The sequence below is a fragment of the Anabrus simplex genome, chromosome 6, assembly GCF_040414725.1.
Source record: "Anabrus simplex isolate iqAnaSimp1 chromosome 6, ASM4041472v1, whole genome shotgun sequence".
Taxonomy (NCBI): domain Eukaryota; kingdom Metazoa; phylum Arthropoda; class Insecta; order Orthoptera; family Tettigoniidae; genus Anabrus; species Anabrus simplex.
In genome coordinates this window covers 60,861,759-60,878,828 of record NC_090270.1, presented here as the reverse complement: position 1 = coordinate 60,878,828, position 17,070 = coordinate 60,861,759, and the positions used below count along the sequence as shown (strand labels likewise).

The 17,070-nt window shown below is 39.1% G+C and overlaps 1 protein-coding gene across 5 annotated transcripts in view; it reads left to right on the top strand.

Annotated features, from left to right (window-relative positions):
* LOC136876093 (Golgi integral membrane protein 4) overlaps positions 1-17,070 on the top strand; it is a 227,440-nt gene that overhangs the window by 31,270 nt on the left and 179,100 nt on the right. For all 5 annotated transcript variants that reach the window (XM_067149753.2, XM_067149750.2, XM_067149751.2 and 2 more), the window contains one exon: positions 3,757-3,915. In XM_067149753.2, coding sequence (XP_067005854.2) covers positions 3,757-3,915 — 159 coding nt within the window. The remainder of the gene's footprint in view (positions 1-3,756; positions 3,916-17,070) is intronic.

Here is a 17,070-nt window from a genome sequence, read left to right as displayed (position 1 = left end):
CTTAAATCTATCAGAGAAGTTTGAGATTTATTGAACATCTCCTTTGGTAAATTATTCCAGATTTGGACGCAACCAAACTACAAGAGTCACTTCCCATCTTGAACACAATTAGACCTAGTCCATTTCATCTGGCAAAACAATTTCACCTTTCCATCACATCAAGGCTGAATGTTACAAGAACTTACGGTACATAGCTATACACTACTGTTTTAATGATTTATTTAAAAAAAATTTAAGATACCTTTATTTTAGGATAGTAATTAAGTGGCTTTTCATGAACTTCAAAAACTCCATTCAAGCTTATATCTCTATTAATATCATTCCATGCCATCTCTGCACTGACAGCTAACAAGATGAAAGATTTGAAAATGTAAACGCCACCGGGACTTTAACCTGAATCCCTTTCTCTTCACACATGTGCATAGTCAGGAAAGACTTACACTTCTGCTTTTAATGTTGAAACGACTGTCTTCATAGACCTACTGAACTGGGACTGGGTTACTAAAAAAACCACTTGATACCTATAGTGTATTTAAAGATTGGCAAATGCCAGAAATTAATTACAATTTTTGATAAGTTAAAAGATAGTTTCTTATAAAGCAGTTGTAATTGTAAGATTAAAGACCTCGAAATATCACAGTATTTATTCTGGGTGTTAAATGGATTGTTTTCTGCAACTTCGGTGAGTATTCTTGTTGGCAAGGGGTATCAGTATCATGTAGGCATTATTTACAGGAAATTAAACAGTTCAGGAGATATACTGAGATTTTAAAGTTTGTTCCTTGTTTCTTTTTAGCAAGACCGTGAAAAAAGGTATGCAGTCTAACCACAAATTAAATATCAACAGCCGGGCTGAGTGGTTCAGGCGGTTGAGGCGCTGGCCTTCTGACCCCAACTTAGCAGGTTCAATCCTGGCTCAGTCCGGTGGTATTTGAAGGTACTCAGATACATCAGCCACATGTTGGTAGATTTAATGGCACGTAGAAGAACTCCTGTGGGACAAAATTTCCGCACCTCAGCATCTCCGAAAACCATAAAAGTAGTTAGTGGGACATAAAGCCAATAATATTATTGTTATTTAAATATCAACATCTTTATTAACTCCACCCAAGAAACAAAAGTAGTGAGTTATTTCATGGTAAGGATCTTATGTTTTGTCACCAAAATGTTTCTTTATGAAAGTTAACACAGATGGCAGAGTTAAGTAATTTGTTGTATCATGCCATTGTGCTATAACAGCAATACAGTAATCAATAGTTTTTACATTTTTTCCTGAAGGGTTGCATTTCTGAATATCACCATGTATGATTGTTGTTGTTGTTGTTGTTCTTATTGTTGTTGTTGTTCCGGGGTATCTGTGGAACAGAGAGATGGTGAAAGAAGGTGCGGGTTTGAATGGGTCTAACTACAATACCAAGAATTGAATTTAAAATTTTAACAAAGGTTATATTTCTTTCAATATTTTAAAAAAACTAAAGAAATTTCCACTAGGCGAAATCACAATGAAAAAACAAAAACAAAACAGGTACAATGCTAATCTTGAAAAGAGATTTGGAAAAATCCAAGATTCAGAACTTTAACAATTTTGGGCTTCAAGTCCCTAGTTTTACAATTTCTGAGCTACGAGCTCAACTTTACACAATTTCAATAAAAATGAGGAGCAATTTAGTCAAGGGCAGAAATTCTCTAATTCAAGAGCACTTGCTCCCTAAATACAATATCTAGCCTTCCAGAGGCACTCTTTACTATTACAAAACTTTGAAAAAGAGCTAACAGGCTCTCAGTTTCTTACAGCCCGCTCAAGGCAATATTACATCACAAGGCACAAATTACAAATAGAAATAGTTTTATACAGGGGTATCTAGTACCCAACCTACAGGGCCTTTGCGAAAAAGAACAGGTTATATAAACGGCCCGTACACTGCGCTCCAAGATAATGAAAAAGTTAAAAACCTACAGGCCTCTCGGCCGATGAAACTGGCGCTAGTCCTAAACTACTGTGGTGGCTCGTATGGTAATAACTTTAACATATTACAGGAACGAAAGGTTGCAAAAACGTGGTCACCTCAAACCAAGATGAAGGGGAGCTCGAGAGGGTAACTCACTCTCTATCCTCGATTTACAGTTAAAGATTTTATGAAGTTTTACATTTTAGAAAAGTATGTTACATAGTTAAGATTCAGACCTTCTCCTCAGATAAAGTTACGGAGACAGCAAGAAAGAATTTTCATGGCCATTACCTGGTAGATGTTCTGCCGGCTGAAGAAAGAGGCGCCCTGCCTCCTGCCTAAACACACACACTTAGAAAGACGATGATCAGTTGACAAGGAAACTTGAAAATCCGCAACTTATATACCTTCAGGGAAGGTTTGAGAGAATTCAGGACTAATCCAGACACGCCCTCTCAAAATTTATTGGTGAACACAGAGTGAACAAGAAATGCGGAATAGGTTGAAATACAAATTACAAGATTCCTGATTGGCTAGATTCAAAACTGGTGGAAAGAAAGAGAAGTGTTGCCAACCCAAAAATAAATGGCCGGGCTAAGTGGCGCAGACGGTTGAGGCGCTGGCTTTTTGACCCGAACTTGGCAGGTCCGAACCTGGCTCAGTCCGGTGGTATTTGAAGGTGCTCAAATACGTCAGTCTCGTGTCGATAGATTTACTGGCACGTAAAAGAACTGCTGCAGGACTAAATTCTGGTACCTCGGCATCTCTGAAAACCGTAAAAGAGTAGTTAGTGGGATGTAAAGCAAATAACATTAATTAATTAAAAATAAATGAACATAGATTCAGTTATGAAAACCTAGAAATACGAAACTTCTTTAAGTTATAAGTTCTTTCACCTTGCACCAGAGTGCATGATCAGAGTTTTTGGTAGTGTCATCTGTGAAAAAATGTCCAAACTTCTTGATGTGTAGCAAACAAAACAAGGAGAAATTCAATCAGTTTAGGACACTTCACAATAACACAATTACTTAATATTTCAGTAGTGACATCTTCTGATTAAAGTTCCAAATTCATGTAGTATCAGTTTTGAATTTTGGTCGATAGAGGAGTTCATTAAGGCGCTTATTTTGAATGAGCAGAGTTGTGGTGTACCTTCCGGTACAACAACAACAACAATAATAATAATAATAATAATAATAATAATAATAACAAATTATTAATTAATTATTATTAATTATTATTATTATAATTATATTATATTATAACAATAATCCGTCCCTTGAAAATTATTAGATAACTGAATTGGGATTATTCATGTTGTACATTAATTAACGTTACAAAGTTTTCTAAAATTTTACACTCGTTTATGCTTACTTTAAAAATTATACGATCTTATTCTCTTTCAAAATCGCGTCATTACAGCATTGAATCTATCTTTAAGTTTGCAAGAAATACGAGGGTTGGGGCAAAAGTCATGGCAACTATTTTTTTTCTTGAATATATTATAATTATTATTATTAATTATAATTCTGGCTCTTGTAATGGATACTTCCAAGCTTAGGCCGGTGTAGTGTGTTATACTCATACTTCCCGATAAATTTTGTACAAACGTGATTTTTAAAGTTAAAAATTGGAAGATGGATCCTTCCTTCTATTTAATCTTGTACAAACGATATGTGTTCACAAGGCTTCTGACCATGATGCACATTGATCTCTCTTGTTTCAGATGTGGTGTCTGAAAGATCCAAATATCCAGGTTTCATTGCATCACGTTTAAGTTGGTAATTTTTAATTGTCTTTGTTTCAGAGTCAACATGAAGATCTCACTGATGAATGTAATAAGTTAAGAGTGACCCAGCTCCAGGGTCTGGAGGAGAGGAGCAAGTTGGAGTCTGCAGTACAGGCTGTCCAGCAAGAGTTGGAGCAGTTCCATATAGCCAAGGAAAAGGAAATGGAGTCTCTCAAAGTGAGTATTATAGAATCTGAAACATTTCTAATTGCGAACAGTATAATGCCCCCTAATTTCCCGGCTGAGCTCACCCAGCGCACGAGGGATCCAGAGGTGGACCGTTCGTTAGCGGTCTGTCTTAATTTTTGGAGGCATTTAAAGGACAAGGTTTGACAACAACAAAGAAGAGAACAAATACGAGGGTTGGGGCAAAAGTCATGGCAACTATTTTTTTTCTTGAAGATACCAGTCCGGTTGGAAAATGTGACATATACAGACGAAAGGACAAGGTGTTAACGACATGTGTGGACAATGAATAGTACTGAAATATCGTAACACACTAATTTATTACGGTAGTATATAGGGCAATATGGCCTTCCCAGTGGAAAAGAATGACAACACAGTACACAGAGTTGACATGACAAACCTGGGCCTAAAGAATCTCAAAGTAGTCCCCTGCTACTGACACCACACAATGTGGGAGGCGCTGAATACCATCTGCCTCAGCGTTTGCTGCACCATGGGTGAATCGGGTCACCTGTTGGCACACAGCATTAGCAATGTCCTCTCGTGTTTCAAACCGCCTACCACGTAGTGGTTCCTTGATCTTTCGAATGAGATCAAAGTCACAGGGCGAAATGTCGGGAGAGTACGGTGGGTGCTCCAATTCTTCCCATCCCCAGCGTAGCAGTAGCTGCCTTACACACTCTGCTTTATGTGATTTTGCATTGTCGTGCAGGATTTTTGTACTGTCCACAAGATCTGGACGTTTCTCCCAAATGCCACGTCGTAACTTTCACACCAGGAAGTCCCTGTAGTGTTGTGCGGTCACTGTTCTGCCATGGGGAACAAAGTGGCAAACAATGACACCCCTGACGTCATACACGACGATCACCATCAATTTGACTGGGGAAGGATTCTGACGGACCTTCTGCCTCCTTGGTAATCCAGCATGTCGCCTCTCCGCGGACTGACGTTTCAGTTCTGGTTCGTATGCCCTGGCCCAAAATTCATCGATGGCGATTATTCGTGACAAGAATTGATCGCCGTTCTGTTGCCAGCATGTAAGGTGGTCAGTACGTATTGCATAGCGCACCCACCTGTGAACTTCCGTCAGTGCATGCGGTACCCACCGCGATGCAATTTTGCGCAGTTGCAGCTCATTACACAATATCTTGTGGACGGTGCGTTTCTTGATGCCACTTGCCCTCTCTAACTCCTGTAGCGTCCATCGTCTGTCTTCATCCAGGAGCTGCTCAATGACGGCACGTGCCATGTCGGTCCGCACACTGACAGGTCGTCCCGAACGTTGCTCATCACTGGTTGACACACGTCCTTGCTTAAACTTTCCTACCCACCGTGCTACTGTACGGTATGGTAGGGCATTATTCCCAAGGGCTTCCACTAATTCAGTGTGACATTCCATCGTCTTTCTCCCTCAGAGAACGGCTATTTTGATGTAAGCACGCTGCTCAACACGGGTTGCTTCCATCTCGCACGACATTCACCAACTGACTGATTTCACAGCCCTTGCTGCGCTACTACCAGCTATCTCAGAGCCATCTGTTGTTCTGCATACACACTATGCTTGCAGAACTTCCACATAACACATATACGTTTATGATCCGTTCACATATCTACAAGAAAAAAAATAGTTGCCATTACTTTTGCCCCAATCCTTATATTATTACACAACAATCAGAGAAATGAACCAAACACAGACAACACTGGGATAGCCTGACGCACCATGCTGAACAAGCGGTCAGATTAAAACACAAAATTCTATAAATAACAATTCAAAATCATCAAAACGACATCACACACACCACACACACATATGCTACGTGGATATTATTTACAAAATTTACAAACGGATCGTAGGGTTTTACTTTTATTTCATGACTATTATCACAAAATACGATCGAATGGATTAAACAGATGAACATTCATCAAGTCAGATATATTTAACAAGTTATGTGGCTTGTGACTGAATTGGAATTGTCACTTCAGTGAGCATTATGTCAGCATTACGACGACGATGTATTCAAAATTCCCAGATTTTAGTCAGAAGATTTGGCAGAATAATAATAATCATGCACATCGCTTGAGTTGAAACTATTGTCATTGGACACGTGGTCATTGAGCACCAATAAATTATTATTATCCCTAAACTGCATGAAATATAACTCAACACGTGCTCCACATTTCTCTCGGAAGGCATGGTAACCCATGACACATGCTTCCAAAAATTCAACAAATATCCCGCAGGAGTACCATATTTTAGGCAAATTATGCAATAATAGAACACACATTAATATTCCACAAGAAACATTCTAATATCATTTATCACTCATACCCATTAAATTGTTAATTTAACCCGGTCTGAAATGTTCATTATTATTATTATTATTAGTGATTTCTAAATCTACCATCAGTCTCTGAATTAATCAGTGAATTATATGACACAATCCTGCATAATTGTAGATTAATGCATTAGATGAAGCAATATCGAAGTTTACTAGGTGAGACAGGCAACAGGTAGGGACCCTTTTAGAGGCAGTCATACCCAGGGAGTGGTGCCCCTGCCCATGTGAGTCCCAGAGCACACTGCCCTGGTGTGTAACATCTGGTAAAGGGTCCCAGCTCAGGGTAACGAGTGAAGCCTCAACGGCAGCAAAAGCGGAGAATATGATTTGGTACGGGTGAGCTGGCGGAGGTGGCAACCCATTCGTCTGGGGGTAATACAGATAGAACCCTCTGCCGTGTGGGATGAGGGGGGATCCTCAAAGGCTAAGGGAGTAAACCCTGAAGGACAACCCTCAATTACGTTAGAACTAGCAAGCCAGTAAAGCATATTTTTCGTTGCTTTCAAAACACATAAGAGCCTCGGAATGCATTTATCAACTAAATTAAGATGCAAACATGAGCAGACTCATGTCAGGGATGATGGTGTATGGCCTGATGATAGACAGGGTCTTGCAAAAATGCAAAATTCCAGAGGAGACTAAAACGGATTGGGACCATCAACTTACTCAGTCTCAGGAAAATGTGAAGAACTATTGGACCTCATGGAAAGGAGGAAATTAATTATACTGGGGCCGAGTGAAACCGAATGGAGAGGGAAAGGAATGAAGAAATTAAGAAAACAGTATACACTCTATTGGCATGGAAATGACAAAGAAATGAGAAATGGTGTTGGTTTCATCATGAGTAAAGATTTAGAAGGAGTCGCTGACATTCAATATTTTAGTGAGAGAATAATAAAGGTGATTGTGCATTTAGGGAAAGAAAAACTAACTTTGTTACAGATATATGCACTAGATGTTGTCAAGAGGATAAGAACCAGTTTCCTGATGATTTGGAAAAAGTTATTAGTAAAGAGAGAGTTATCATTATAGGAGATCCGAATCCACAGATTGGGACAGATAGAACAGGATATGAGAACGTAATGGGACCTCATGGATATGGTGGAAGAAATATAGGTGAGCATCTCCTTGACTTCTGTGTGAGGAAGGGGTTGGTGGTGAAAAATAGTTGGTTCAAGAAGAAACAGAGCCATAAGATAACACGATACAGTTGGGATGGACTACAAAAGACTGTAATTGATTATGTCATCTCAGATGAAGAAAAGAGCAGAATAGTAACAGATGTCAGAGTAATACCCAGCGAAAGTCTTGACAGTGACCACTGTCTATTAGTAGCGGACCTGAGAAACTTCTATGAGCCAAAAGTACAGAAGTGGAAAATGCCAAAAATCAAAGTATGGGAACTCCAGAAAACAGATCAGAGAACTGAGTGTCAGAACTGGATAAAAACCCTGTTACCAAACGAGGGAAGAAAAAAACTAGAGGCAGAATGGACCAGACTAAGGGGAGACATTGGTTAAAGGAAGCATCTGAAGTTTGTGGAAAGACAAGTGTGAAAACAAGGGAGAGGGAAACACTGTGGTGAAATGAAAGAGTGAGAGCAGCAATCGGGGAAAAGAAATCTCTTGTGGAAAGAAAGGGATCGGGAGAAAAATAAACTGGACCTTACTAGAGATGAGCCAAAATCAGAAACCTTGAACAATTATACCAAAATAAGAAACTGGATGTTAAAAAACAGTTACAGAAGAAAAGACCAAGGCATGGAATATATTCACTCAGAAACTGGAAGAAGATAGCAGAGGCAATAAGAAACTACTGTATAGTGTTATCAGAGGTAAAAGGAAACCAATGAATACCATAAAGGCACTTGAAGATGAAAATGGAAATCTGTTTTTTTTTCTTTCAAAATGGCGCCCGGTAATGACGACGTTGTGTTTTATTCTCCAAGTAAATTAACCGTAAAATGTGACGAAAAGTGCGGAAAATGTCGAAAATTAGTGAAAAATGGAATGTTGTGTGATTCATGTGATCGATGGTGGCATTATAAGTGCGGAAATTGCCCTAGAGACGTAAAAAGTAATGAAAATGTTGACTGGATTTGTGAGCAGTGTGTTCGGAATGTTGTTGTTGGGGACGGCGTTGACGAAGCACCGAAAACAGTTGATGAGGAATATAAAAGTGCATTAGAAATTATAAACATTCTAAAAAAGGACAATGAGACTCTTAAAGTTGAAAATCAAGAATTAAAAGAAAGACTGCGATCGCTAGAATTTGGGACTGACCCTTCTTTGAGTGATGTACCGGTACAAATAACAAATTCAAGCACGTGGTGTCGAGTAGTTCGTGGATGGCCGGCTAAGAAGAAATCTACAACTGAATTTCCGGAAATAAACATCAGAAATAGGTTTTCTGCCCTAAATAATTTAATTCTGGAAGAAAGTGATCGCGCGCGTGAAACCAAATCATCGCAATCCGTTGCCGTGCCGAGTTTAAAATTTAGGCCTAGAATTCAGATTCAAGACCCAGTTAGGCCTAAATCAGCGAAGGTAGCTGTGTTTGGTGATAGCCAAGGAAGGGGAATTGCGGGAGTGATAAACGACGAGAATATAGCAGCAACCGGAGAAATATATCCAGGAGCTTCTATCAGCAGTGTTGTGGAAAACGTAGAAGCAGCAACTAGGAACTTCGGGAGCGGCGATGCAGTGCTTATCATCGGTGGGACGAACGACGTAGGTCGCGACGACGCCAAGAATGTAAGATCACAACTTAAACATACACTAGGGAAGCTGACCCACACTAACGTTTTTGTAGTGAACGTGCCCCACAGGCATGATTTGAGTAGAGACTCATGTGTGAACATTGAAGTGGACAAGGTCAATACAGATATTGTTAAAATTTGTAAACATTTTCGGAATACTCAGGTTATTGAATGCAGCAGTTTTGAGAGATACTGTTATACAAAACATGGCCTTCATCTAAACAATTCAGGTAAACGAAAGATAGCAAATATTGTTCTAGATTTTATTAATCTTAAGATATGTATTGTAAAACAGGCAACTCCCTTGAGTTATAATACTGACCAGGAAAACTAGTAGAAAGAGCCAGCTGTACTTCAAGCTGGCTCAGTCAACTAGAAAAAGAAACTCAGGATAGTAAGGAATTTCAAGTTACCCAATTGCAACAGTCAAGTTTTAGGGAGGAAGGGGGTCTGAGATTGCTCTTGGTAAACTGTCAAAGTGTAGTAAATAAACAATTAAAATTCGGTACATTGATGGAATCTTATGAACTGATGTGGTGATAGGAGTGGAATCATGGTTGAAAGAAGGGGTGGGTAATAGAGAAGTATTTCCAGAAGGGTACACAGTCTATCGTAGAGACCGAGGAGATAAAAAGGGAGGTGGGGTGTTTATTCTGGTGAAGGAAACTTACTGTTCACATGAATGGTTTACCGATGAAAGGGATGAAATATTAGGGATAAAATTAGTTTGTGATAATATGAAGGAGGTGGGAATTATAGGAACATACAGGCCTGGAAGAGAGGAAAGAGACATGGAAATCTTTGAAAAAATAATAGATTATACTCGTAAAAACAATAATAATGATATGGTAATAATTGGGGGAGATCTAAATTTGCCTGAAGTTGAATGGAAAGGAGCTGCAAGTGAAGCCCATGGACAGAAACTGGCAAATAAGTTAATTTGGGAGGGAGGATTTACACAAGTAGTACAAGAACCGACTCGTCTCAATAATTTACTAGATGTATTCTTGGTTAAACCATGGGAAATTGTTGATAAAACTGAGGTAATTGAAGGAATAGGAGACCATAAGGCTGTAATAATGGATGTAGGACTCGTACCAAAAAGGCTTAATAAGAGGGTTACACAAGACAAGAAATTGTACAGAAAAACTAAAGTTGATGAATTTGGGACTTACCTTAAATCACAATTCAGTTGTTGGATAAGTGAAGGGAGTAACGTGGATACACTTTGGGCTAAATTTAAAGGAATTATTTGGGAAGGAGAGAAGAGATTTGTACCTGTTAAGAAGGGTAAAATGACCTCAGACCCTGTTTATTATACAAGAGAAATAAGAAAATTAAAAAGAAAATGTAGAATAGTAAACAGGAAAATCAAAGAGGGTAGGGAGAGTAGAGAAACTAGAAAACAGCTAATGAGGGAACTGAATAGAGTGAAAAAGGAAGCAAAAGAGAATTATATGAATGGCATACTTCAAGAGGGTAATGACCACAAAGGGAAATGGAAAAAGCTGTATTCATATATCAGGAATCAAAAAGGAAAAGGAATCCAAATTCCTACAATGGTGGGAGAAGGGGGTGAACACTATTTAACAGATACTGAGAAAGCAAACCTATTTAGTAGGGAATTTAGAAATTCATTAGATGATTGTCAAGAGTTGGAAACCGAAACAGAAGATAGAGAGGGAGAGAGACAGAGGGAAACAAGAAGCTTCTCATTCACAAACGAAGATATTTTCAGAGAAATCCAACTGCTTCAGCAAGGAAAAGCAGCAGGAAGTGATCAAATTACTGGGGAGGTATTAAAGACAATGGGGTGGTACATAGTGCCTTATTTAAAATTTATCTTTGACTATGTCATAAATAATAGTGTAATACCAAAGGAATGGAAGAAATCTATAATACCAATTTATAAAGGAAAGGGTGATAAAAAAAAACCAGAGAACTACAGACCAATCAGCCTGACCAGTATAGTTTGTAAAATTCTGGAGGGTTTAATATCGAAGTACATCAGAGGGATATGTGATGATAAAAATTGGTTCATGAGGAGCCAGTATGGATTTAGAAAGAAATTTTCTTGTGAGGCACAACTGGAGGGATTTCAGCAGGACATATCAGATCAGTTGGATTCAGGAGGTCAGTTAGATTGCATAGCCATAGATCTTTCCAAAGCCTTTGATAGAGTGGAACATGGAATATTATTAAAGAAATTGGAGGGAATAGGATTGGACGTAAGGGTTACACGTTGGATAAAAGCAATTCTAAATTCAAGGGTTCAGAAAGTCAAAGTAGGAAATAATGTATCTCAGGAAGAGAAAGTTTGGAAGGGAATTGCACAGGGTAGTATAATCGGTCCGTTACTTTTCTTAATATATGCAAATGATTTAGGGAACAATATAACATCAAAAATAAGATTGTATGCAGATGACATAATTGTTTATAGGGAAATAAACAACATTGAGGATTGTTCAGAATTACAAAGGGACCTTGAAAGTATCCAACAATGGGTTGAAGAAAATAATATGAAGGTTAATGGAGGCAAATCAACTGTTACAACTTTTACAAACAGGAGCTTTAAAACTGAATTTGAATATACTTTGGATGAGGTAGTTATCCCAAAAGATGGCAAGTGCAAATACTTAGGTGTGAGATTTGAAAGTAATTTGCACTGGAAGGGTCATATTGATGACATTGTTGGGAAAGCATACAGATCATTACATGTCATAATGAGGCTACTTAAAGGATGCAACAAAGAATTAAAAGAAAAAAGTTACTTGAGTATGGTTCGTCCATTATTGGAATATGCAAACAGTGTTTGGGATCCTCACCAAGAATACCTAATAAAAGAAATAGATAGTGTGCAGAGGAAAGCAGCAAGATTTGTAACAGGGGATTTTAGGAGAAAGAGTAGTGTATCAGAAATGTTAAAGTTACTTGGGTGGGAAACTTTAAGTAAGAGAAGGGAGAAAACTAGACTTATAGGATTATATAGAGCCTATACAGGAGAAGAAGCATGAGGAGATATCCGTGAGAGGCTTCAGTTGGAAAATAATTATATCGGCAGGACTGACCACAAATATAAAATTAGAAGGAATTTTAGCAGAAGCCATTGGGGTAAATTTTCATTCATTGGGAAGGGTGTGAAGGAGTGGAACAGTTTATCAGGGGTGATCCTTTTCCAAAATCTGTACAGATATTCAAGAAGAGAATAAACAGCAACAGAGAAAATAAATGAAGTGTTAGAGGGCATTCGACCAGTGCAGGTTATTGTAAATAAAAAAATGTGTGTGAATAAATTAATTCCATCCCCTGGTCTAAGGAGTTTGGACAGCCAAAGTAGGGGACTGCCTGTAGGGGTGAAGTACAGTGGGGACTTTGAGGGCCCTGGGACCGCTACGGTAGCTGTGAAGGCCCTTCAGGAACTCTGAAAAGTGGTTTTAAAAGGGGCTCTGGTTAAGACGCAGCAGGTCGTTATGCTACTTAGGATCCAGAACGGGTAAAAAAAAAAAAAAAAAAAAGTAAATAAATAAATGCAATGTAAATATTAATGTTATACCAGTTGTATAGTATCATTTGAAGTAATTCCACATATTGTATATCAGTTGACTATATTTGTAAGTAGTACAGGATATATTATAAGTAGAATTTTGTAAACAATATAAATTTATTAAGGATGAGCTGTGTGTTTAATAGAAAACATTGTTAGCGTAAATTGTATAATATTGTATTATAGGAAAAATTTTCTTCTCTTGTTAATTTAATATTTAGTGCTTGACAATAATGTATTTTAGTGTACCATTTGCCATCGAGGTAGACACCTCATTTGCAAATAAAGAGATTTTGATTTGATTTGAAAGTGACATGAGAGAAGTCCTGGAGAACCAGTTCGACCACCTCCTGAATAGACCAGTTCAAGAACGAAATACAGAACTGGAAAACCAAGCCTACAATGAGGAACCTCCCATCACCTGGATAGAAACTGAGACAGCCTTAAAATCTATGCCTGAATGAAAATCTTCAGGTGCAGATGAAGTGAATGCGGACATGATAAAGGCAGCAGGCAACCAGGGTATACATTGGCTGCACAGAGTACTAAATGCCATATGGACAGACAACAAAATACCTGCAGATTGGAGGAAGGTCATTATAATTCCCCTGTTTAAGAAAGGCAGCAGACGGAAACCCACCAACTACAGAGGAATAACACTGGTGTCTTATGGGCTAAAAATTCTAGAGAAGATCATAGAATGGACATTGAGAACCATCATTGAACGACAGTTAGAGGAGGTGCAATATGGATTCAAAAGTCACAGGTCAACAATAGATCTAATTTTTAGCACTTGCATGGTGATGGAAAAGTATTGGGAGAAAGGCAAGAACCTGGTCATTGTATTCCTGGATATAGAAGAGGTCTATGGTAGTGTTATAAGAGATAAGATCTGGGAATGCCTGAGGAAAAGAAATGTGCCTGAAGAACTAGTAAGGAAAATGCATATGTTGTACAAAGACTGTACTAGCTGTGTACAAATTGGGAAAGGTCGATATTCATGGTTTGAGACCAAGAGTGGAGTTCAACAAGAAAGTGCACTGTCCCCACTGCTGTTCATCACTGTTATGGACAATATAATGAATGTCAAGGAAAAGTTAGGTGAACTGAATGCAGTGGCCTTTGTTGATAATATCATGATTTGGGGTGAAACAGAAGAGGAAGTACAGACCAGACTCAACATATGGAAATCCCACTGCCAGGAATATAACCTCAACATCAGCGAGACCAAGACAGTGGTGATGGCAGTCAACAGAGAAGGGTGTCCAGCAAGTGTAAAACTAGGAGACCACCATTTAGAGTGTGTGGATAGTTTTCCTTACCTTGGAAGTGTAATCTCCAGTGATAATTTGGTCAGAAAGGAAATTACAAACAGAGTGCAAGAGGGATCAGAATTCTACCAACAAGTAAGAACGCTTCTATGGGATGATGTGATTCCAAAACCGGCCAAACTGATGATGATTAACAGCTATTTCGTACCAATATTGACCTATGGTATTGAAGCGTTGCACCCTCACAAAAAGAGATTCATCAAGACTGCAAGCATCAGAGATGAAATTTCTTGGATCCACCATCCAGAAGACCAAGATGGACAAGTTAAGAAATGAGGAGGTGAGGAAAGATGCCGGAATAAAGACATCTGTTAGACCTAATCGGCACATCCGGTCTACGGTGGTACAGGCATGTGATGAGGATGTAGCCTAGAAGAACAGCCAGAATATGTTTGGAAAGACAGGTGGAGGGGAAAAGACCTGCAGAAGACCTAAAACCCAATGGATGGACATGATCAAGGTAGATCTAGTTACCAGGGGATGGACAGTGTATGATGTTCTTCATGACAAGTTGTATATGGACAGCAAGAACTGAAAGAGGCTCATAAGCAGTACCTGGGAAACTGGAACTGTACAGTGATGATGATGACTAGTGAGACACAACCCAAATCTTGTCCCACAATGTTTTACAGCTCATTCGGGACAAATATTTCAGGTTCCCTATGGGAATCAACATCTATATCATCTGATGGCCAGGCAGGCATCAATTTTTGGTAATGAGACAAAGTCTCCCATAGTGCACTGGCACTGCTGGTGTCTCCAAGTAGCCTACGCAGTGGCCTCCACGGTATGCACTAGCCATGCGTTTTGTTGGGTGTGCTATTTACCAACTGATGAGCCCAACTTAGCACACTGGGGCGAAACGCTGGCAACCAGGAATGAGTTAGCTGGAAAATTTATAATGTCCAATAATGGATCATTTATATTAGTATTACAGTGGAACTTCGATTCTCCGTTTCTGGAGGGACCATGGGAAAAAACGTACAATACGGGAAAATGGAAGATCCGGGAACGAATGAACTATCTACAATTTGGCTAAACATCACCAGAATGAAATATGTATACTTATAATCTCAAACACCCCTAAACCAAACCAAACTACAGCCCCAATGGGCCTTCCGCCTACCAAGCAACCGCCCTCGGTCCGAAGGCCTGCAGATCACAAGGTGACACATGATCAGTGTGACGAATCCTCTCGGCCATTATTCCTGGCTCTCTAGGTCGGGGTCGCCATATCACCATTAAATAGCTCCTCAAAGGTAATCGTAGAATGACTGAACCTGGAACCAGCCCTCATATCCAGGTAAAAATGCCTGACCTGGCCAGTAATCGAACCCGGGCCCTCCGGGTGAGAGGCAAGCAAGTTAGACCCCGGGGCTGGCTTCAAACATTAATTACTGGTACGCAACTTAAAAATCTCGAAACTTTACTCTCATTTTAGCAGGGAAACTTCCTCAGTTTACTCTAAAAACGTCGTCATATTCCTTTGAAAACTTCTTTCAGTTCAGCAACTTTGATCAGCCAAACTCTTCGAAAAATCTAATACCCGTAACACCATGCCAAATAACAATCGACTACAAGTAGTTTTTCATTCTCTAATCTAATAAAATAAAGCACATTCGGTACAAAAGCGTCCAACATGATGGCAAATTTTTTTTTAAATTTTTAATCTTCCATTGTAATTGGGTCACCGGTATGCTGTTCCTAGTCAGTTTATGGAAATCTTGTACCCAGTAAATTAGGCCTTTATCATCTTTTAAAGGTTATGTTAAACTCGAGAATATGGTTTCGAAAGTATCAATCCTCAAGTTCTCGAATGCATTATATTTAGTTCTGCCCATCAGTAATCACAATCAAATTGGAAAGAGAAAAAATATCATTCACACTTCCAAAATTACGATTATTCGCAACCTTGGGCTCAGCTGGAAATCCGCGCTCGCTGTACAAGTCGGTACGAGTGCAAAATATACGAAGTTTTTAAATGTAACGTGCGCAAATAAAACGACTGCGGCTTTTATAACATTTCAACACAAAAATGTGAAATTCCTAGTCTTATATTAGGACGAGAACAGTAATAAGCAATCCCAAAACCTCCCATGGCTTTATGTATGTAAGGTGCAACATCTGTTCTGGTCTTGATAACATAGGCTAATTGTATACGATAATATTAAAATACTAAATTTGTGTTACTTAAGAAGGAGTAGCTTCAATTGCTGCCTGAAAGCCCAGTGACTATACAGTGCCCTGAGGGAAATGCCGATAACCTGTTCGGCGATACACTCGGAAAAAAGTAAAAAAACCCTAGACACAATGTAGACGTTTTGCAAGTACGAACATTTGATGAAACTCGTTCCGTTTTCAAATAGAGCTGTCGAAATGCGCTCTATGTTCTTACAATTGTTGTGGACACTCTCTGCTTCATGATTTCCGAGGATTCTGTAAACAATACTACCCGAATGCGATGCTAAGATGATCCCTTATGCAAGTTCACCGCCGATCGCTTTACCAGTACAGTACTTCTTCAAATCACCGCAATGACGGGACATCAACACCAAGATCTGTAAGTATGCCGTAGCCGTCCTTTCGTAAGATACAGTTTCTTGAAAAACGCGTGATCGAGGATTTAGCGTTGATGGGACTGAAATTTCTAGACGGTTGATCCGAGAAATCGTTTTTTCGAGGAATGAATAAAGCGGGATTTTTACAGCGTGATTTAATTAGGAATTTCACCTTAATGTCACTCATTGTCTTTTGACAGTGACATTTTAGAAAGGGTGTTTACCCTAAAATGGCAGTGGGCAGGCCATATTGCTCAGAGAACTGATGGTAGGTGGACAAAGCTTGCGCTTGAGTGGAGTCCAAAAGATCATCTGAGACCTAGGGGAAGACCATCGGACAGATGGGATAAAGACATCCGTAAGATTACTGGAATCAATTGGCTGAACATCGCTCAAGACCGTCCCAGATGGAGAGACCTCATGAAAACCTACCTTGCGTCGGACTTAAAGAGGCCACATCGTAAAAACGATTGAATATGGCTGATAGTGATAGTGATTTAGTTAGGATGCTCGCAGGATCATGTAATTTGAATGAATAATACGGGAAAACGGATTTTCCGGGAATATATAATCAAGGTTCTACTGTATAAATTTACTCATTCGAGACAAATATTTC